General features: G+C 42.7%; 1 protein-coding gene across 1 annotated transcript in view; it reads right to left on the reverse strand.

The window, feature by feature from the left end:
- Positions 1–2,218: 2,218 nt before the first annotated feature.
- The window catches only part of DCC (DCC netrin 1 receptor), a 602,068-nt gene continuing 580,137 nt past the window's right edge, over positions 2,219–24,149 (reverse strand). The window contains exons 27-29 of the mRNA XM_062615397.1: positions 19,268–19,480; positions 5,089–5,231; positions 2,219–3,167 (exon numbers count right to left, since the gene is read on the reverse strand). Of these exons, the coding sequence (XP_062471381.1) occupies positions 3,078–3,167; positions 5,089–5,231; positions 19,268–19,480 (446 nt within the window). The 3' untranslated portion in view covers positions 2,219–3,077. The remainder of the gene's footprint in view (positions 3,168–5,088; positions 5,232–19,267; positions 19,481–24,149) is intronic.

Consider the following 24,149-nt stretch of genomic DNA (forward strand, 5'->3'; position numbering starts at 1 on the left):
CACAGTCACGGGCTATAAATATCCTGGCAGCGGAGGAATTTGTCAAAATACAAAGAAAATCTCAGCCAAGCTCACTGCCAGTAAGTAGAGCATCGGCAAAATACTTGTACTAAAGTATTGTAGTCTTGTACTAAAACATTGGAATTTTGCAAGTTACGTAGTTCTCACATAAGGTGAAATTTTACAAGAAACATCTGGTTAATAATTACGTAGGTATTGTACTAAAATCACCCTCAAATGAAGGCTGGGAATGTCTCAAATGCTCCTTAGGGCAACAGCAACACCAGAAGTCAGTGTCGGGTGGCTCAGGGGAGGTGAAGGGTAAAGCCCTTTCCTGGTTGTCAAGTGGAGGTCTGAAGGAAAATAAATAAATAAAAAAAAATCCCCCAAATCGGTGTTTATGTGGAATAATTGAGTTTTGCTGGCAAATTCTGAACTTAAATTGAAAAGTAATTTCTTACTCATTTATTAAAGGGGAAAAGGAGCTGCTGTGTCTTGCTTGAGCCGAGACAATGGAGTTGTTCCTTCCTGTGGGCAGAGTACATGAGCACTTGTTTTGGTGTTCACCTTGGCCTTGGTCTGTGACTGGTATTGAATTAAATAGGATGAGCCTGAGGACAGATAGGTTTCATACAGCACAAGAAGGGCCGTGCTCACACGAGGTCCAGATCAACCTGCAGACTTCAAGGGCTTCGTGTCGAGTCAAAGAATGACACCTCAACAAAGCAAGGGGGCTCATCGATGCCAAAGCTCCTGGACACGCTGCAACACTCGTGTCCAAACCAAACCAAATCCAACTTGCAAACCTCTTTGTGGCTCATCTTACTGTAGGCAATTTGGGATTGTTTTACAACTTGCTCCTGGATTAATATTCCGTGATTTAAAAAGGTGCAGTGATGCTCTCTAAAGTCATTGGAGCAGTTTCTGCTCTCAGCTCTCTTGCTGCCAATCAAGTTATTTCATAAGTGATAGCTGAGAAACAGAATTGACCTTATGTTCTTATCTAAAAAATGTCAATCTCTGCAAATATGTAGGGGGAGTTATTAAAAAGTGGCATAAAGTCTTCTTTTTTTTTTTTTTTTTTTTTTGAGTCAAACTAGAGGTAGTGATTTTATAGAGCCTGGCTTTTCATCGGGAAAGATTTGTGTGTTTTACTTCTAGTAGAGGCTTTCGGTTACAAATCTTTCCAAACTGGAAAGCTCAGCCTTCCATGAAAACAAGATTTTCTCACTCCTGAGAAATATTTCATTAAAATCTTAGCAAATTGAATAACGGGGCATTTTTAAAGGAGCATTTTCACAAACACACTGGAGTTCCTAACGAAGCATTTGAATTGCTCCTTGACACCTGATTTCCTTTCCAACAAGGGGCCTTAGAAAATAATCTGAATTATTACTTCTGTTGCAGTGCCATTTTACTCAAAATATTTTATTCGGAGATTCAGATATAATTACCCACCTAATAAAAGGAGCTATTAGGTTGTAAAGATCCTATCCTTTCCATGCTCTTTTAAAATTATGACCCACTCAAGCTTGAAATCAAAGGCAGAGCTGAATGGAATAATTCATCTGAAACTCTCTTATTGGGTTTTGCAGCCTCCTAACTGATAAATATGCAAATTAGTTCCCTTTTGGTGATTCAGCTGCATAAACAGAGATTAATGCTGAATGCAGCCGAAAATTTAGCAATAAAATGTATGCACACAAAATCTAGCCAATTCAACCAGTTATGGCTGTCAATAAACACCGCAATGTGCAGCTAAAGCACTAGGACAAGGAGAGGGAATCCCTAAGGATGGTTCGCGGTATCCTGCTGCTCTCCACTCTTGCTGTTCTCATGGAGCACTGCTGATCTCAGCCAGGAAATACCACACTTGCAGGGAAAAAACTCCTAAATGATTTATCAGGTATTTACTAGCCTCTGTGGTTCTTCCTCCAGGCTCATGTCCTGCCCGTGGGAAGCACCACACCATTGGCCTCCTCATCCTCTGCCCATCATCATCCAAGGCGGATGGGTCATCGCATCAGGGATGGACATCCTGGGATGCGGGGTGGATGAGAAAGGTGAGAAAGGCAAGGAAGGCAAGGGAGGCAAATTCAGCTCTGTTTTTCATCCTACTGCATCTTGGCATGGCCCCAGCAGTGCTTCCCAATGTCATCGTGGTCTGGCACAAAGGCCACTCATCCGCAGACATGTTTTATTACAAGCTTAATCAGAGAAGATTGCTCATCACATCCTCTTTTCACAAGTGCACACTGGCTGGCTGGCAGCAGGCCGCCAATGCAAACTCAGACTTTTATTTTTTCCCCTTTTTTCCTTTTTTTTTTTTTTTTTTTTTTTTAATTTTTACATTCCTGGTTCTCTGTTTTTCCGTACATAAAACATTAACTACGAGAGGAAATGCTGAAGTGGCTGAGTTCTACAGCCACTCACTAATCCCCACCTCTCGTGAGAGATAACTGACAGAGACAACAAAAGAAATTAGTAATTTGTCTTTTCATTTTGTGCTGTTGGGAAAGCTTCCAAATTTTTGGTGTTGTGGTGTGATCATCTGCTATGGGTGTTTTTGTAGTCAGTAATTATATATTTTAAAAAAAAAACAAACCCAAAACCAAACGAGTGACCTACAACACTGTCTCATTAATGGCACAGTCTATGTTTAAAAACATACTTGCATGAGGTAAGACTAGATCTACACAAAGAGCTACGAACCTCTACGGAGTAAAACATGAGTTAGTCATGACAACTTCAGCTCTACAAATACTAGTAGGTCAAAATGAGCAATCTGGTAGCATCAGCTAATGACCCCATGGTGACAACGTCATTTGCCTTCATGCTTCCATCGCTTTAGATGCCAGATCTGAAGTTCTGTAACATCTCCATTATTATCCTTTGCTTCTTCTTTGTTTTTCTTTTTTAATCATTCCTTTTTTAGGAATTTGCAGGCATTTTCCTTGCACTGAAGGAGTGATACCAGCAACAAGATGATTTGTGATGGGGTTGTGTAAGTGGGTAGTATGAGAGAAATCCTGGTATGTTGCAATGCTCCGGGATAATTATCACCTCATCAAGAGCTGTTAGAAGGCTGAGCCTGTGATAGCATTGAGTTGCTTCATTAGCCCCTCCAAACTGGCCATCTGTTCGCTCAGATCATCCTGCTCATAAACCTGCAAGTGAACAAACACACACACACATAAGAGGCAGAGGGACAGGAACAGAGACCCCTGGACAGAGCCAAGGACATGGCCCCATGGCAGGGACCTCCCAGGGCCCCCAACTCAGGGACCTGGAGCATCCAACCATGGCCTGATGTTCACAGGTTGGCTAGCAAAGCCTCTCTGGGATCAACACAGGAGCTGAAAACCAGGGGTGACCATGCTAGAACAATGTGAAGTGTTAACAGCCATCCTCTGAGTCCCCATTTCCCCAGCTCCCTCCTTTCCACTGCATGCATCCGTGTTTGGGGCTGGGGACAAGACACAACAAGAACAGTTTTAGCGCCCAAAAGAGATGTAAAATGCTCATCTAAACATGTATTTCAGAGCAGGTTGCAACAGTTGATCCAGCAATTAGCTGAATTTCTCTTCCCTTGCTGGTGGTTGGGCGTTTCTACCATAGCCTTTAGTGGGAGCTGAGGAGTGGGAGCAGTTTTCAGAAGTGCCTAACTGGGCAGTCCCTTGGGGTACAGCCAGCTGGGAATCTGCAGCAGAACCCACATTTGGCAGCAAAACTGAACCTATTCTTGGGAACCACTGACCTCAGACATGACCAAGGCAAGAGCAAGAGGAGGGGTCCCCTGCTTCCGGACACTGAGGGTGCTCCAGTATTATTTACTTCATTATCGTTTGTTTATTTTGCCCAATAAACGATCTGGCACTGCTGTATAAGCCCTGCAGTCCCTGAGGTGAGATGGAGCAGGCACCTTAAGAAAGCACCTGCAGAGCCAAGCTTAAAAGAAAACTGATCTCCAAATTTTAGCCTTTCACCCCAAATTCTGACCACCTGATGAGCTTGTTGCCTGCACTGTTGTCGCCTGTAACTGCCTTCACACTTGTGGAGCTTGAGCAGAGTCTCTTCTGAGAGCTAAATTGTGATCCTGTGATAAGGTATTGAAAGCTGAAATTGCACTTCGTGTTACTAAATGTCCTGTGTTAAATTACTCCTTATGCCACCAGTTTTACCATGGAGGGGATTTTCTTTCCCGTTCCTATTCCAGTAGGAGATTCCATGTCTTTTAATCATCCTGCATCCCCTTTCCCAACAAAACATTGGAATCCTGCTGTGACTATGTGCAGAAGGATATACCTATGCTGGTGACAGCAACAAGCAGGAATCAAACACTGCTGTCCTGCATTAATCAAGCAGCAGACCCAAACCCTGCATACATGTCTAAAGAGAATCTTTTGTCTTAACCCAGGTTGAAAACACCAAAGGATTCACTAACCAAATGTTGGACATATCGTTGCAATAGTGCCTGGCAAAAAGCTGTGCTGTGCAAGGAGATGAAAAGACGTGGTGCACAACATGTATTTAGTGCATTTCTTTTTTCCCTTATTCATTTTCTTCCGCACAGTTTCATCTTCTGAGTCACGTAAGTCCCTTCTCTAACAGAGTCTTAATAGGAGTGAAAAGATTATTCTAATTACTCCATCTTTCCAGTTTCACTTACCTACCCCTTCAGTGTTACTTTTCTCACCATTATCTGGTATTACTCTATACTAAATTTCCCTGCCAAAACTATTTTCTTCCCTTATGGCACTTCTCGCCCCCTTTTCTCTTCTCCTGGTATCTCAGGGTGCTGAGGAGAGGTTGTGAGAGCTGTCTCATGGGTAATATTAACACAGAATTGAAGCACTCACTTCTCCTCCACATCACAAGGTCCATTAAAGCCAACAGCAAAGCCTTCCTGGCTACCAAAACTTTCTACTAGTGTTCTAATAGCTGCCAGTGTAATGTGTGCAGTGCAATGCCCCACGTAAGGAGGGATGGATTGTTATCTAAAAACTGATGTGTAGACTGGGGATTAGAGAACAGAACTCGATGGTGACGAGCCTTGCAAGCCCGCTGGCTCTGACAGGTGGTTCTTACGTTTGCAGAGTCCTCGGTCTGCTTGTGTCCCTCTTCTGCAACCTCCGGGGCTGTGGGCACTGAGACGGGCAGCAGAGGTGACCTGGCTTTTCCTGCCAAGCCAAGGGATGCAGTTTTGACTTGAGCCTTGGGGAGGTTAGGCCCTGGAAAAAGAAGCAGAAGTCACACTGAGAACCTGTTGGCATGAAAAAGGGCATTGCAGTGAAATCTGGGGGACCGTAGGCAAAATGCGGGTGGTTTTACTGTTGCGTTTACTATTGGTTTTACCATTCGCCTTCAGTTATAGAAGTCTCCTTAAAGGTCTTTTCCAGCCTTGATTCTATGATTCCCAGACAGACTTACACTGCTTCTTCTAGGCCAGATTGGATGGGGCTTGGAGCAAGCTGCTCTAGTGGAAGGTGTCCCTGCCAGTGGTCAGGGGTTGGAACTGGATGAGCTTTGAGGTCCTTTCCAACACAAACCAGCCTGGAATTGTATCATCCCAGGAGAAGCACCAGCGCCAACACAAACACTTTCTAAAACATCTTCAGTTACATTTGAAGCATTGAAGGTCTAAACCCCACTGCTGCACCCAACAGGAATGATGCCCAAGGCTGTTGGGTGAGACTGCAGCAGGTTTGCAATTTCCCATTGACATTAATATTTGATGGATGCTCTTCCAAAGAAACGAAACTTTTCGCATGGAAACTGAAGTTTTCCTGGGAAAATACACCAAAACTTGGCATTCCGGGAGAACGATGGAATGTCGGGCAGGGAACTGCCAAACTGATGTTGTGTTTGAGGGGGAAAATGAGACTGAAGAGCTCCTCCTGCCCACCCCACGGAGCGACAGCACTGCTGCTTGGCAAAAGAGGTGTCAGCTGCAGCACTGCTTCAAGCTCTGCCCTTTAAAGATGCATCAGCTGAGACACCTCAGCTCTCTTCCAGAGGGAATTAAAGATTCTTTGTACCTTTAAATCATTTAAAGCATCAAAGAGTAAAACCTGTGTCCTGGACACTGCCTCCGATGAGCACAAGGTGCCTGGTTCTATGCAAGACACTGCCGGAGACCCGAGGGCTGCCAGATGAAACAAGGGCACACAAGACGTTGGTTTTAAGTACATGGGGATAGCTTTAAGGTTAAAAGCTGCCTTGCAAAGCCTGGCTGAGGTCATGAATCTTGTGCATCACAGATTCAAGGCCACAACCGGGGACAGCAGTTTCTGATTTGCTTACTGCCAGCGTAGTCTTGTTCCTCTGAAGCTATGCCTTGAACATTCCCACAACCTGCATAGGGCCAAATGCATTCCAGTGGGTGCCTATGGCACTTGTGTCATCCACTTAGGTCTCCAAAGTTTGTTCTTCCTGGTTTCTCTATTAACATTAATCCACTTTGATGCTCTAAGGCAAGTTTTGTGTTCATATCTTTAAATATGCAATCTCCAGGCTAATACTTGCTTGGCTGGATGCATCACGTACCAGGGACAGTCAAATCCCACCAGCTATCCCCACCAGGTAACAGCAGATCCTTTCTGGCACAGGGCAGACTCCATGTGGGAGATTTTAATCTCTCACAGGAATTGGGCACAATTCCTGTTCTTATTATTTAAGACCATTTGAAATCATGCAGATGAATCATAAATAGATTTTCCCTATATATTTCCTCAGCTATAGCGTTCAGCAAGTTCTCTGCCCTTTTTCTGTTACAAAAATGAGTAGCATGATAAGGAAGGCATCAGCTTTAGTAAGTCAGGTAGGTTATTGTCCACTGCATCAGAATTGGATCAGAGAGAGGAAAATACGACTTGAGACACTCAAGCCATAAAATGTTGATGGAGGAAGGGGTGTCCCAGGAACGAGCCACAGGACAGGTTTGTATGAGGCCATCCATAGCTCTGGAGCTGAGACAGGGGACCAGGAGCATGGTAGATGTCTACATCCATGTGGGACATGCACAGGCTCACTCCAAAACAAATGTATCTCAGCCTGGCTCCAGAGCAGAGCTGCTCCAGCCCTCGCAGCATCTCCATGGCCTCCTCTGGCCTCGCTCCAACAGCTCCACGTCCCTCGTGGGTTGTGATGCCCTTTTTGCATTATGTTATATCATTAAAGCATGAAATGAATGCTCCTAAGCCAGGAGCAGCACTGCCTGGGGAATAACTCCAACGTAGGAGGGCAGGCAGCTGATGCACATGGAGCTACTGCCACTCTCGCTCCCCAAAACCCCACCAAACCCATGCAGTCATGACAGCTCTCCATATTCTTACAGCTCCAGCAGCAGCCAGGAGACAAGAGCTGCGGGTTCATTTTCCTGTATTTCAGAGATCTGTGTTTATGTTTTTAATTACTTACACAAAGGAGCAGAAGAGAGAGCAAAATCCCTCCTGAGACCGAGCTGCCAACAGCAGCCTTCCAGTATCTGAAGGGGGCCTATAGGGATGCTGGGGAGGGACTCTTCATTAGGGACTGTAGTGACAGGACAAGGGGTAATGGGTTAAAACTTAAACGGGGGACTTTTAGGTTGGATCTAAGGAGGAAATTCTTTCCTGTTAGGGTGGTGAGGCACTGGAATGGGTTGCCCAGGGAAGCTGTGAATGCTCCATCCCTGGCAGTGTTCAAGGCCAGGTTGGACAGAGCCTTGGGTGGCATGGTTTAGGGTGAGGTGTCCCTGCCCATGGCAGGGGGGCTGCAACTGGATGATCTTGAGGTCCTTTCCAACCCTAACTATTCTATGGTTCTATGATTCTATGCCTTCACTCTTCCAGCTCCTGTTCAACAGCTAAAAGTCTTCTTTAATAACTGGGCCTTCAGACTTCCCTGTTCCTCAGAGTGAGAGGATACAGCTCTCCCCAGAGGTTCGTTCTTCCACATTCAAGTCAGCTTTTTGAAATAGGAAATGTTTTCTCTTCCACTTCTTAATAAAAAGAGCTTATTTCCAAAGAAGTGTGTGTGTGAGCATGCACACACTGACACTCAAAGTATGCACCAAGCCTATTTTACTATGTATTTCACATGCTGAGAAGCACCAGAGCCTGATTTAAAAGAACATAAAGAGAAGGAGGTAGCACCAGCGCAAGCAAATTAACTGTAAGCAGCCTGGTGCATAGACTGTGGATTCTCAATGTTTCTTTCCCCAGTGCTTTGAAAACACCTGCAGTGCTCAGCAAACACCTACAGCTGCAATTCTATAACGCTATAGCACTGATTCTATTCTAGTAGTGCCTGTGTGCCCTGCAAAAGAGAGATTTATCTCATTCCAGTTGCAGGGATTCTGGATTGCATCCTGGGTTATCACTGCAACGTGAAGAATGAATAATAAGATACAGCCACTGTAGAAAATTGCATCGAGGCTGTTTATGGGTTAGATAATGGACCCAAATAGTTTTTCTTTGCAGAAGTGACTTCTCACTGTGACTTGCTGAGTTTCCATAGGCTGGTGGAAACGCAAATATTTGATGTGGTGGTGAGGAGCTCATGTGAAATGCAGAGTATGTTGCTATTGTAATCCTCTAAATCCCGTGGTAAAACTCATGTTTCTCATATGTAACTCATTAATTGTAGTAATTGGACTTAAAGACCCACTTTTCTGCACAAAGACAGATGTTTCCTCCTGGATATTGTTAATGAGAAGGCATAATGATGATTAGTAAGTTCAGTTTGCGCATCTTTTTGCCCTTTAGCTCTCGAAAGCAACAGGCAAATTGTAAAGCTCATAACTAAAACAGAGCTGAGATGATTTTCGTTAAGCTGAACAGTGTATTTCCACTTCTCCAGCAAATGCTCTACAGCAGTGACTGTTTCCCAAGGTATTGCTTGTAACACGTAATTAGTACAAGAGTCGAGCCCTCTTCCCCCAAAGGATGTTAAAAAGACCAAGCAGAGCTCTCCAAGAGAGTTCTAGACACAGGAGGCTGACGCGCAAAGTAACCCACTTTACGCAAATGAGCAGCTAATTAAACTGAAATTGCTTTGGTTTCCAACGTTCTCCAGCTCTGCAGGACTCTCACGAGTTAACAAAAGAGGATCCCGTGGCAGTGGGGCCGCAAGAGGCAGAAGATGACAATACCTGTCAGGTGTAGCTCTGAGCGGCCCCAGGGTGGATTTACCCTGTTTAGAAGGTTCATTTTCTCAGCAGGGTGATTAAACACTTCACTGGCTCATTAGCTAGGTAATATGTGGCTACCAGGTGCAAATCCACTGCTCCTCCAAGGCTCACGCTGAACGTGCTGCCGTACCACCCTGGGTATTCCCGACGCACTGCACATCACTGCGATCCTGTGTCAAGCCAAAAAGCAGCAGCTCTTATAAATCTATACACATTTGTGCCTATCAGGACATACGTTATCATGATGGACAGCAAGTAAAACCGATAGAGCATCCATCCTCTTGATAGCAGTGCTTTGGGAGAGCTGCTTGGCGTTATTTTATTTTGAGATATGTCCAATGGAACACGGGATGATGTACTCAGCCAAGTGAGAACAACTCATTTCAGGGTTTCTTCTGTTCGCATTGCAGGCTTTTCAAAGGCCCATCCCTGGAAGCAGGGAGGATAGCGAGCTGGAAACTCAGCATCAAGAGGTGCTGTGTTCACACTCAGTGCATTGGGGGTCTGTATCCAGCTTGAGGACCAAAAATACTTGTGTGGCTCATGTGTAACAGGCATCCTGGGTGATGACTCAAAAATGTGATAAGGAAAAAAAATAGACTTAAAGTGAAGGAAATGGAGATGAATGTAAAAATTGAAGGAGCTAGTTTATGGAAATAGAGCATGAAGTAATGCTCAGTGGATAATACTGAAGTAGAAGGCAGAGCTGCTCGAGATGTGGATCTAGGACCGATTCTCAACATTACGTACAGTAAGAGTGTGATTGTGGAATCTACTACTTGCCAAAGCTTGGAAATACAGCTGGAGCTGGAATAACAGTGCAAGACAACTGCAGGGACCTGTCTGCCTATCTGCTGCTCATGCAGACTTCCAGGCTTTCACAGCAAAGAGGTAAGGCCACCTGCCACCCCTTCAGCTGAATTTCACTTTGTAACAGCACCCTTCGAAGTTTGAAGGGAAGTTGGACAAATTGTCTTTCTGAAGATCCAAATTCTTGGCTGTGGCAGCACGGTGAGCTCCTGTGACTGGCACAGAGCAGACACCCAATAATCAGAAGTCTAGAATTACCTAGGAATGAATCACGTCTCTGACAGAAGGAACGCGAAGTTTTGCCATAAATTCTGTCGGGTCTAACAGAAGGAAATGAAGGAAGAGAAAAACCTGCGTTGCTTCTGATTTCAAGACTACAAGTGGGTATGTGCCTGAGAGAAATCAACTGTGATCTTCAGATGTACAAGGAAAGCGATTTTTGGCAGAAACAAGGCAAATAGCAATGCCATTTTACAAACCACTGGGAAGATCCCATCTGGAAAGCTCTGTACAAGCCTGAGGACTTGCACGCAGGAAAAGGGAACCCTTCAAGGTGCTGAGAGGGGTTTACTGACTACCAGTGACGAAGAGGAAGAGTCTATGTGACAATCTATATATAGAAGAGAAAATGGGATTGGGTCAGCTCTGCCTGCAATCCCTGCCCTTCTCAGAAGGACTGTGGTAGTTTGGTTTCAGTAGGTGGGACTGCAGAACTCAAAGGCAGCAAGAGTCTTTCCTTTCAGCTCAGTGAGATGTGGGTCAGGCTCACAATGCCAACATGCCCTTCACCAGCAGCTGGGCTTATGAAGGACATATCTGGGCTAAAACACCAGGTAGTTACCACAGATGAAGAAAAAGACTAGCAGCTTGAAGATGTTTTCCTTCCTATTATTCTGCTCTTGGTAAACATGTACAGCTATCATCAAAGACAGTGTGTGCCAGCAGGGAGGACACAAGAGAAACTCTGAAATGGGACTTTGGCAGTAAGATGCGTTGTGTTGTATACAGGCTCCAGTTTTTAACCTGAAGCCATTTGATTACAGAGATGGACAAAATACTCTGTTCAATATTTGGTTAATCTAAAGCTGACTTTTTTTTTTAGTTGCTGGTTTAGGATTTTCAACCAAGTAAAAAATAGTTTGGGTCAGGCAAGGTATTTGTAGGCATGTCTCATAAAACTGATTTAGAAACTTAAAATTTCCAAACTGGGGATATTCTTACGCGTAATAACCCAACAGACAGCAGGTACATCAAAGATGTGAAGGGGATCTGTAGTTGAAGGTAATCTTGTTTGAGGATTCAGATGAAAACTGATCTATCAACTGGGGTGCAAACAAGCCTTTGTTTCCATAAGAGCTGAGAGGATTCTTGGAGGATGAAGGGTACCAAGATGTCATCATAAGCTGCAGAATTCAGAAGGTAATGCCAGGCTTATAGCTAAATGAGGCTAATCTTTTCTGGCTGTGCATCTCACACCTCCCCTATAGCTACTTCCCTGTGAGGGTGCTGAGGCGCTGGCACAGGGTGCCCGGAGAAGCTGTGGCTGCCCCATCCCTGGCAGTGCTCAAGGCCAGGTCGGACAGGTCTTTGAGAAAACATTCCATGATTCTGTGGTTAACTGGAGCTGCTTCTAGGAACAAAGACCCGCAGGCACGGAGGAGTCTGCACGGATGCTCCCGCAGCGGTATGTCATAGCTGAAAGAACTCACTCTGGAAAACTCCAATTATTTATGAATGCTTCTGACAGCAAAGAGATTGGCAGCCGCAACTTCAAGGCTGGGAAGAAGGGTTGTACAACAGCGCTAAGCCAGATGTTTCCACTGTTAAGCAATCAAAGCTGGTGAGGTATACAGCTTATCTTGCAGTACGAAGTGGTAATTTTCTCACAAAATGTACAACACGAAATCACAAAAGGATCAAACTCCACTTACCGGCTATTTGCTATTTCCACCGGTAAAAACAATGTCAGCTTGAATGACTTAAAAGCTGAAACATAAAGGTGAGAATAACACGTGGAAGTGAGATTACTTGTAGCTCCATGGCAGGATGTTCCTCTTTAAGAAAGACAGTGCCTCTCAGGGGAACAGAATATGTAACTATGTGAAAAATATTATTTGAAGACTCAGTTTTACACTAAATGGGGGGAAAAAAGTGTTTTTCATTCAGAAACTGAGTTTCTAAAAATCGTTTTTAAGATGATAATCAACAGATGCCAGGGAAATTGTTCTAGAAAGAGGCAAAGTTTAATTTAGAAATATTTGATAGTGAGAGAAACAAATTAAAAAGAGGGAAAAAAGAGAAAACCCCAACAGAAAAGACAAAGAGATCATTTAATCACTCTCCTGAATATGGTACCAAGCAAGTACTGGGGTTGACTATTGAGGAGGCTTTTGAAATAACACTGATGAACTTTACACATTTTTACGTGCTACGGCTTCAAAATAGGTATAGAAATAGTGAGTTTGGAAAGGGCACTTCAAAAAAACAACACAGGCTGCACAAATGCAGCGCAAATATGTGAAAGATTTGGTCCCTGTCTACTCAGCTGCTGTTCGTGTTTTGAACCTATTTGCTGGAAATACTATGGATAAGTAAGTATTTGGGCAAAAGTGACCTACTGGCTGTGACTGCGCAGGGATAACACATGCACTTAATGCAGATAAACTGTACACACAGTGGGAAAAGTTTAATTTCTCTGCTTATGAAACACAGGGACATAGAACAACCCTTCCTTAAATCTTTCTATGGATTTTCAAGATGATTATTCAGATAAATATTTTTTTTTAATTATTATTTCACTGAAACAGATCTTGAAAAAGATCATTTTTATCAAAGGGGAATCAGTGCGTTTATCCAGGCAAGCACCTGAACCCACACTTCGCTTTACACCTTCCAGCAGTCCTGTCAGTTTTAATGAGACAACTCAGGTGTCTCCAGTTGTCTGCATGCTAATTAACATCCACTGGACTGGGACCAGCTTTCTCTAATGGACAGGACTGACCCTTCCATGGCACTGCTGTGTCAATGTATCTCCCAGCTGGATGGAGAAAGTGCGTGCGTTTTCATACAAAAGAAATGTGGATGAGAAAATGCATTTCAAAACTGAAGGGGAGGGGTTGTAGGTAAAGGATTATGAAATAAAAGAATCGTTCTCCTTTGAGTCAGGGAGTTCTAGTGCAAAAAGCCAGGATTTCAGAATAAAAGGTTCAGGAAGTGAATAATTCCCATATTTTCAGTGAATTTATAGACCTTGCTTACTGTAGACTGTGATAAAGAGAAGTCCATAATCTCATTTGCATTCATCATTAAAGTAAGAAACATCCCCCCACCCCAAACTCTTAAGCCACAAAGATTTTTATACTCTATTAACAAAAGAGTTCTTATTTGCCTTTGAATTCAATGACTGAACTCAAATTAGAAGCAATAGGTTTAGGTTTTTGCTTGTATTTTTTATTGGCACTGTGATTTCTTTACTGTGAATGGTAAACCTTGAACTCCTCCCTCCCCACGGGACCCAGAATTTGGTTATATAGCTACTTAATTAGACCTAATTGATTGCTCAGAATAAATGCACTCACATCACTCGCAAATTAACTCCCCACTTTGCACGAGAGGGGATTAAGCACTCTAAAAAGCAGATAGCCATTAAGTGCACAAGTCTTACACCAGAGGGTTCTAAGTTTATGTCTCCAAAATTTGCCTAATTTGCAGCCAGAAGTTTAATTCTTGGAATTTCTGTCTCTAAACACTCCACCTGAGATCTGATAATGAAGGCACTTGAGTAACAGTGATTCTACCAGCGCTCCGGTGAGGAGCAGTCTATTGTCAGCATGAGTGAAAATTAGTTATTTCCTCCATATTCACTCTTCTAAAGATCACTGTAATTTCAGCAGCTGCTGAGGCTCCAAACCCTTGCTATTTGAGATTATTATGGCTCAGGAGTCACTGCTTAATACCCAAATTCCCTTTTTTCCTCTTCATTTCATCCCTTATTTATTTGACTGTTAGCTTGTGGCTTTAGCATAGGCTCGGCAGACCTTCAGCCTTATCTTGTTTACCTGGTTCTTTTCTTACAAATGATTTAGAAATAATAATAATAATAGAAACACCTCAAGGAGTTCATTTTCTTACCAGGCCTTCTTATCCCATTTGGTAATGAAAACAGTGTGTGTGCCAGCCTGGGTAAGGAAGGGTTTGTGCTGACGTTCAGGTAATACTCAGCTACTGCTATTTACACAGGGATGTTTACCGACAGATTTCTTCATCTCACTCTTCTCTTCTATTCCCCAAAACACCCAACATTGAAAATACAGGATTTTTTATATTATTTTTTCTTTTTTTTTTTTTTTTTTCCCCCGAAGCAGCAAAGAAATAAATCTTGAGCACTTCACCTGCAGTGCAGCCCTTCCCCTGCAATCCCTGCCTAGAGCCAGTTTGGGACACACCTTACTGCTCAGCAGCAGGAAGGAAAATCAAGTTCAGTTTTGCTGTAAAATAAAGTGGTTTTAGCTCTGGGGTATCACTGAGCAATTCTAGGAAGACCTAGACCTAGACAATTTAGATTTCCAGCTACACTGTTTTGGGGAAGAACCAAAACATGAACATGCAGCACTTCTACAGCTTCAGAAAAGAGCCTGAAAAGGCTGAAGTTCTGTAACTGTGACATGATATAAGCCACACCACTTCACAGGCAGCATTTTCTATCTCCACACACTTGCTTCTGCAGAAGACAAATGACCTCCTAATTCAGGTTCATTTAAAGTGCAGCTGATCATTAAGACCTAAAAGGAATTTTCATTTGTGAGGGGGAAAAAAAATGTCTTTCCTGTCCATTTGTGGAATTTATGTCAGATCTATAACGCAGTAAGCTCAACACTCCATCAAACATTTTCTATTTAGCCTGAAAGGGGGCTAAGTCAAATCACTTATATGCCTATGTGTATGATTTGCAAAGGGGAGCAGGTACAGCCACAGTGGGGATTGGATTCTGATGCCTTCAGAATAAGTATTAGGAATCTCAAGTACCTGATCACAAAGCAGTGATGAAAAAAGTGAGATCTCCTATAAAATATGAACGGGAAGGGCTTAATGTGAAAAAACGTAAATTTATTGGGTTCAAGGAAGAAAAAAAAACAGGAAAAAAAAGAAAAGAAGAAAAATGTCAGATTTAGCTCTGGATTAGGTTGATGTCATGACCCAAAACCAGGAGAACAGCCTTTTAAATATTTATTCATATCCTCATGGCAGTATCTCCCACAACTGAATAATGATCTCTGTATGTCTTCTTTATGAAGCATATGATAGAGTTTAACAGCTAATTACAATGCCACTACAGAGATATGGGGAATAGATAAAATATTAGAGGAGATACTTCCTTTTAGCATCAGGTCAATCAAAGAGGCAAGAAAAAGCCCTGTGCTCATATATTCACTGGGCAAGATCCAAATACTAATATTGCAGGAGGGACAGTGTTAGATATTAGCTCCAGGACTATAATCTAAATACACAAATAGCTCTGGAGCTTCTGCATGTGGTTGGCTGTGGGGCAGGCAATGGGCCTGGCTGAGGACCAGAGGATGCTGCCTGGCATCTCCATACAGGCTATTCTTTAAAAGGAGGTATAAAATGCATAGGACTGGAGGAAGAAGAGCCTGCAAACCAGCAGTGAAGGGATTTCAAGGGAAATCTCCACTGAATTTCAGGTTCCTGCTTTTTAAAGTCTTTGCTGGAAATCTCTCTATCAATCTCTATGGTTCTCTGCTGCTTCCTGCCCCTCTAAATTCTGCAGTATCGTTCCACTAGTTCTGCATTGTCTGAAGGGATAAGACACCTGAATAACATGACTTTAAAAAGTAGGATAGCAAAGTAAAGAGTAGTTTAATTGTCTTAAGCGATAATGAGTCCATTACTTATTGCCCTATTACTTTATTACATAGGACATGTAATAATGTCTGGAGTTTAAGAAAAATATGAGGACAAATTAATTAATTCTGTCTCTCAGGTTAAGGAAAGTAACAGTTATTCCAATGTGGGAATTTGCTAAGAGCTTTTTAAACCTGAGATGTCCCTAAGTAGGGTATAATTAGCAGAGATGGTCCGTGAGGGAATTGTCTCATTTGGGCTGCAGACAGCTGGACCGCCCTTGCTCTGCCAGAGGGGAATAGGGAGGAGTGGCTGTGCAGGGATGTGTCAGTCATCTTTCTAGGAGGTTTGTTCAAATAGGGAAATGCATCAGAGACTTTGTAAAGTCATCATATGGTCTGTGGTGGAAGGGACCTTAAAGACCATCCAGTTCCAACCTCCTGACATTGAGAGGGACACCTTCCCCTAGACTAGGTTTCTTCAATCCCTGTCCATCCTGGCCTTGAACACGGCAAGGGATGTGGCGCCCAAATGTCTTCAGGATCTCCCTTTCATGGTTACCTAACGATGGTTGAGATACCATACTCATGGGTCGTGTTAAATACTCAGAATTGCTGGTGAAATGAAGTGCTCTTTCTTCACGTCTCTTTCTCAATGCCTTTTGTCTCCACTCCCATTTTCAGTGAAAAGAAGAGAGATCTGGAGTCCAGAGGAGTGGGAGATTCAGGAGTGGGTGCTGGAAGAGCAACCTAGTTTTGAGGGACCCTTTGCAGGACCGGGATCAGTTCTGCACCCCCCACTCACTGCCCAGAGCAACAAAGAGAAGTTAACATTTATGAAGGAAAACATTCTACAAGGACTTGGTAAAAGGAGACATCAGTCTGGGTAATGACTCTGAGGACAAGTGCATTGAGACAAGCAGCAGAAACCAGACATAGAGGGAAGTAAGTAGCTCCCAACACCACAAAATAGCCAGAAGCAAATCAGAAATGAAGCTACAAGCACTTCTAAAAAGTGAAAATAGTGGTTTCAGTGTAATAATAAATACAATAGTTTGAAAGCCATATAAAACCCAGCAACATGTTTTTTGTCTATGTGACAGGGTTCGGAAAAACAGGTTTTTTCATTGCTTTACCATTCGGTCTATTTATTTCCATTGCTTTATGGCAGATCATGCCATAAACTTTCAGTTCTCAATTTTACCTAATAACAAAGTTCTACACGCTGCTGCAGGAAACACTGCATCTGCTTACTTGAGATTACTTGCTCAAAAAAAAGACAGTTTTATTTTTCAGGATGATGGGATTCTTTACGAAGATAAGTACCATGCTGTGACTTCCTCTCTCTTTACCACACCTCCCAGTTATAACGGTTAAAAGGTAAACTCTGGTTGATTTGGAGAACTAATAGCCATTTTGAAGTAATCAGGCTTATGAGAGTAAGACAGGTAGAACTGGATCCCCATAAAGTAAAATGTAGCACTACATAGAGATGAATAGTCTCTGATATATATAAAAAATAATTCAGCAACGCTATTTGGCAAAAGCAGTTCTCCAGTAAATAAGGATTTATCTACTTCTGTCTGCTGTCAGAAACTGGATTACTTGCTGATGGATAGCAGGTGCTTCCAGTAAAAATGCAGAGATGTTTTGGTAGCTTGCTTGTTGAAAACATCGACCCAGCATATGTTGTATGGCGAGAAAGCTGTGCTCAGAAAGCACTATTAGAATAGAAAAGAGTGAAAATGAAATCTCAAAGGTTCTCTGAGCTAAACTGGAGGTTATCAAAGCTAAAAGAGCAGAAGTTAAAATCAGAAATCAGAGACCAGCATGCAGATCCTTTTTTTACCCCTTCTTAGTAACTCGAGTGGTTAGGGATACTAAGGCAGGTAGCACTACTCCTATTATACCACTTCACACTAAGAACAATCCTAGCACTGCACCTAGTTTATGGACAAAGCAGATACCAGGTACATCACACAGCTGCATTCACTGGATCCAAGAGTGAATTTTAAAGACAGCTCCCTAGAAATGGTGCTGCTCTGGAAACAAACCCAGAAACGAGCTAGAAAAGCACCGTTCCCTCTTGCTCTGCCATGACCCTACCCATGAGCAAATATTTCACTACAACTATTTAATCTAACCCTACCACCAGCCCACAGCCTCATTCAATGCCATCACTATTCGAAAGCCTTTTTAAGAAACATATAGTAATTTTCTTCCCGTTCCTTGCACGCTTGCTGTTTAATTTTTGATCAGTTTGCACACTGGAGTGGGTTGCAGTCAGTTCTTTTCCAGCATACATAAATAGCTCTTTCATTATCCAAAAGGCAAGCCTTGAAACAAGAGTCAAGCATTTGGCACTGTTTCAAGTTACTGCAGCATAACGGGAGACTGGAAACAAGACCAAGTGATTAATTTGGCATCTCATTTAGTTCATTTTTATCACTTACTTGTTAACTCTGATTTTAAGCTAATGCCTTGCCCTGAATTTTTACTCCAGATTGTCAGAATAAAGTACCTGCTTACTATCATGTAATTCTATGATGATTCTATGTAACTGGTCGATGAGAAACTGAACATGAGCCGGCTGCAGTGTGAGCTCACAGCCCAGAAAGCAACCGTATCCTGGGCTGCATCCAAAGGAGCGTGACCAGCAGGTCGAAGGAGCTGATCCTGCCCCTCTGCTCTGCTCTTGTGAGACCTCACCTGGAGCATTGTGTGCAGTTTTGGTGTCCTCAACATAAAAAGGACATGGAACTGTTGGAACAAGTCCAGAGGAGGCCACGAGGATGATCAGGGACTGGAGCACCTCCTGTATGAAGACAGGCTGAGGAAGCTGGGGCTGTTCAGCCTGGAGAAGAGAAGGCTGTGTGGAGACCTCAGAGCAGCTTCCAGTATGTGAAGGGGGCCTATAGGGATGCTGGGGAGGGACTCTTCATTAGGGACTGTAGTGACAGGACAAGGGGTAACGGGTTAAAACTGAAACAGGGGAAGTTTAGATTGGATATAAGGAGGAAATCCTTTCCTGTGAGGGTGCTGAGGCACTGGAATGGGTTGCCCAGGGAGGTTGTGCATGCTCCGTCCCTGGCAGTGTTGAAGGCCAGGTTAGGCAGAGCCTTGGGTGCCATGGTTTAGTGTGAGGTGTCCCTGGCCATGGCAGGGGGCTTTGAACTGGATGATCTTAAGGTCCTTTCCAACCCTAACTATTCTGTGAATCTATGATTCTACGATAACTGTACATAGAATCATAGACTGGTTTGGGTTGGGTGGAACCTTAAAGGTCATCTTGTTTCACCTCTGTCAGCACTTACAGATATTTCTTCAAGGTATGGGACTGTCTTGTGCTCTCTGTTTTCTCACGAACTCAAAGTCAGTGCTTCAGGCAAGTGGTACCGGAGACTTTCCCCCCAGTCACTCTTACCTGTTTGAGACAGAAGCGGTGTGTAAGGGACTTTCGGTTCTATTGCACTCATGGGTGGAGGTAGCAAGGGGTTGGCGAAGCTGCGGAGAGGGTGCGTAGGGCGGACGCAGGCGGTGGGGATGGTTCTGCTCGGGGCATCCTCATTGCTGGAGTGCTCAGGCTGAGTCTGCGGCAGCAAGGGCGGCTGCTGTGGTGCTGGTCCTTCGCTAACAGCTGCAAGAGAACAGTCAAAAAACCCCCAAAGGACTGTTATTGATGCATATTTTATGTCCCATTTCCCACTTTTATGGTCGTTTCCAACAGAAGGGACAACATTAGCCTCCATCCTCCAAGAAGGTGCAGGAAACGTGTAAACAGTTCCATCAAAAGTTATTGGCAGATAAATTAAAACCAGATGTTCCTCAGAGTGGCCGTGTGCCATCTGAGGCTCAAAACATCTTCTTTAAAAACCCCAAAGCATAAAACCCCAAGCATATTTTTATCCCCTTCTGTCTATCTTTTCGTCTCTATGTGCTTTCAAATATTAAAAATCAATAAACACATAAATACATGTGGGGATCGAAACAAGCTATGACTATGGAAACTCATTATGTTCAGCATCACGGTCCTGTTCTAGTCATAGTGGAGAAAAGCTTGACAAAAAGAAAGGACTTAATCAATTTCTACATAACCAATCACCAATATTGTTTTCCCTTGAGACAGCTGTAACATTTAGTGTGCCAAATCAGTAGGTTGCTGTTTTATTAGCCTATATTCACAGTCAGTTTTTCAGAGATTTAAATGTTCCATGTCAACCTTCCAATATAAAAGGCAGGTTCCTTATGTTCTGCAGAGTTTCTTAAAAGAAGCTTTCAGTGTCGGCCTCCGTCATGGACTTTCCATGCCACAAAACAGAAGAAAAACAAGGAAAACAAAAGAAAACAAAAGTTGAGACAAACAGAAAATCACTTTGTTTCTGCAGCCCTCAAGAAACACATGTTGTGCCCAAAGGATAAATTACAGGATGTGCATGGTCCATACTGCTGTCTAACATCAACAGCACCATAAATGCAGAGAAAGGTGATTCGTGAACAGAGTTATCTTGAATCTATTGCTTGCAAAATCCTCTAATCTTGCAGTCTAAAATCAGAGTGTATCTTATGGAGGATGTACAGTGAAGATGATGGGAGGTAAGATGACAACAAGAAGCAGGATGAGCACTCACACACCCTGATGGCATTGCCCAGATTTCATAGAATCCTAGAATAGTTAGGGTTGGAAAGGACCTTAAGATCATCAGGGAAGCGGTGACTCCCCAGCACTGCACACTGTTAAGATTCCTCTGGACAAGGTGCTGGAGCATCAAGTCTAGGTCATGATTTGGCTAGAAAGGTTGGGCCAAATGATCCTTGAGGTCCCTTCCAACCTGGTATTCTCTGATTCCATGGTTCTATGATTCCCCATGACACAGAAAAGGGCTTGCCACTTCTGTTTCGTTCCTTCTGCAGGAGAAGACAAGCCAAATTGATTTGGAAACACCACCTCTGACCTGCTTTAAACACGAGCCATTCTATGGTTCTGTGATTCTATGATTCTACAGTTCTTTTCCACATCCACTGCATCACGAGTGCTGTTGAGTCTATCTTGGCCTTCAGGTCTGGCCTTTCCTGGCCCTTTTACCAGCTCCTCCCCAATGGCCCTAAGTAACAGCACTGGAGAAAGTTCACAGAATCATAGAATGGTTTGCTTTGGAAGGAGCTTAAATGTCATTCAATTCCAACCCCCTGCCATGGGCAGGGACACCTTCCACTAGAGCAAATTGCTCCAAGACCTGTCCAATGTAAGTTCCTGAAGGGCCTGGCATTATCTGCAAGCAGAACAGGGGAAAGAATCAAACTGGATACTGAAGAGATTGATCACAACAGGAGCCTATTTAACTTGAGCATGTCGGTGTTGTCCAATGCCCCCACAGTTATTTACGCCAGTCAGAATAGCTCACAGCACAACAGCTAATCATGCAGCTTGTGGTATGAAACAGAAATCTAGGAAAAGCTCAACCTCTTATTGAAGAAAACAACCTTTATGGTACATAGCTATCAGAATTAGTCATTATGCTGGGACCCAAAGTGCTCCAGAGGATCTGGTTTCTTTCAGAGCCTTCTGCAACAACCAGAACTCTTTGTGTAAATAACATGCAATTACACAGCCAAGTCAAATCTCAAGGCATTTTATAATAATTAATGTCAAAGTATAGAAGTAATTACAACCTACTAAGAGGCAAAACAATTTTGAAAAATGGAAATGAGGATTTTGCCTCATTTCCACAGCCCCGTTTCTTGTTCCTGAGGCAATATCACAGAGAGGCCTGGCCAAATCAAGCACCATGGATAGAAAGCCAATTACAGGATCAGACCAAAGTCGAAATCATCTACAGTCTGTTAAAGTTTGCTTTTCTGTGTCTCATTTTCCTTGTTTTAACTCTAAGGCTCTTTGCATTACCATGCCATTGCCCTGGTTTTCCATTTCCTTCCTTGCCCAGCAGACCCCTCTTTTCTCCGAGGACTAAAGTTCTTCTTAAGGAAGCCAGAGGTACTGAGGTTATTTGTAACAGAATAAAGCAGGCATAATAGTTGGGCTCATTCTACCCTTATTTACTGCTCACACCTTCAAGAAGGTGCCACAGAGTTTCTGCTCTAGGCTACCATGGGCATTGGGTTCTTCTCTCCCTTCACTCTCTCTTAGGCGAGATGCAAAATAGTATGTGAGTCTCAAAGAAGTAAACATCTGAGGTTACAGTGTTTTCTGGAGTAAAACCTCTGCAAGGCTTTTGCCTAAAGCAAAAATAAAGCCTTTTGTCTATGCTTTTAGCCTCAAAATGCCTTCCGACATGTCTATCGAAGTCTGAACTTCATGGAGCCCAGCATTTTTCATTGTGTCCTTAAGGACAGTTCTTTTGGAAGGCTCTTGACCTGTTTGGAGGAAGAAGTACACCAGACACTTAATACTACTTGCCATCAGATACCTTCTTGGTATTTTCCACAGTGGTACTCTCAGATAACAAAGCTTTATCAGCTTTACTAGCTAGCATCAGTGTAATGGTCCCTGCATTAAAAGGCTATTAAATTACTGTATTACAGTATGCACATGTTTTATCTTAAAGATCTAGTTGTAAAAGCTGGAGACCTACATAACCATTATTATACAAAAGATTTCACGTTATCCTCCAGCTATGACTGAAGAGAAAGGTGTGATGACTCTATTAAAATTAGAAGCTGGTGCTGGGATTTAAATATTGAAGGTAAGTGGTCTAATGAAGGTGTGCTTCATGCTTGAGAAGACATTTTTCTAAAGCAAGATGTGCATGCTTGCAGATTGCAGACATAATGAGAACCATCAATTTACAGTTCACTCAAGTCCCTGCAGGAAGAGAGGATAGATTGTTTATTTGAAGGATGGATGAAGATGAGCACATTGCTGCTGCTGCCTGCATTCCCTACCTCAATTCCCTGCCTAGCAGCCAGATATTTGCCTTCATACACCTCAACAGAACTGCCCAGGAATTCTGATTATTTCTACTGATCCAATTATTACTTTTTTTTTTTGTTTGCTTTTACAGAAAGTAGACTCCCAAATGGCCTTTAAGATGGAGCAGATAACACCATGCTGCATTCCAATTGTGATCTTCTGCTCTTGAATTTAGTAAAATATTTTGGCCAAGTAAAGATAATAATATGCTATACATGAAGATGTGTTCTAAAGCCCAGTAAAACCAATTAGGGTTTTATTCCTTCGGGAAAACTTTGGATAAAACCCTACTTGCATTCTTTTTATAGGCAACGAACATTGAGAACAAGCTTTCTTTGAACTCCAGTAGCCATGGACACTGCTCACCAAGCAGAAGAATAGATACCTGATACAAACACTTTTGATCTTCCTTTTGCTTTTGCATAATTGTTAGTTGGCACAGTGCTCTTAAACAGTTTAATTAAGTCTCTGAACGTATTTTTACATTGTGTATCTTTATTAACAAGTAGCATTGGAAATATTCACACTTGGATTTGTGTCTATTTGCAGTCTGTGGAAATGAAAAAATCAATATGGATTGAAAACAAGAGGTAGAACAATCTGAAGTATGTGATGGTAGATGTGACTTAAAATGACTGAATTTTATGCTGCATCTAATGACTTTCTGTGTGTTTTGGAACTTACACAGGTTGTAAGTATTATGTGACCAAGACTATATACCTGTGCAATGCTGACAAACCAGGGCCTCATTCCTGCTGGGATGTTATTGTAGCACAAGCAGGAATGGGTTTCTTTAGCATGCTCATTGTCAGGTTACTATTATTGTGAAATTTCAGATACATCCCAAAGAATGCCTTTGGGGAAAACTTAAAAAATTGCTAATCTAAAGCTGAATCATGGCGTAATGGCAGAACCACCTTTAAATGACAGGTGGTTACATCCTAAAATAATGTACTGAAAAAAAGCAGATTCCTCTGTTGTTGATTCAGTTCCTAAAGGAAAACAAAGGAAGTGAGGGGCTAGGCAGGACCCACAACTCCATTACAGCTCTTACTGCACTTCTGTGAGACGTTGCAAACCCAAACCAGACTGTTGAATAAAAAATACTATTTCCATTCAATCCATAATGCAGCTCCTATGGTCAAAGGGATTTAAGCTTCCCAACTGGATAAACTCAGTGCAGAGCTGACAGAAAGCCAGCTCCAGGAGGAAATGCGCTCAGAAAATGTTTGCTTTAGTGCATCTCACTTTAACAGATTAATGATACAAAAAGTTATCTCCGTTCCATAAACCTTTCCTATGGCTATCTCAAGCTATTAATGTAACTGTTATTTGATTGTTCTTAGTTACAGCCTTTCTTTTTAATACTGGCAAATAA

Source organism: Pezoporus occidentalis, unplaced genomic scaffold (assembly GCF_034315485.1).
Source record: "Pezoporus occidentalis ecotype Australia unplaced genomic scaffold, CSIRO_AGI_Poc_V1 ctg180, whole genome shotgun sequence".
NCBI lineage: Eukaryota > Metazoa > Chordata > Aves > Psittaciformes > Psittacidae > Pezoporus > Pezoporus occidentalis.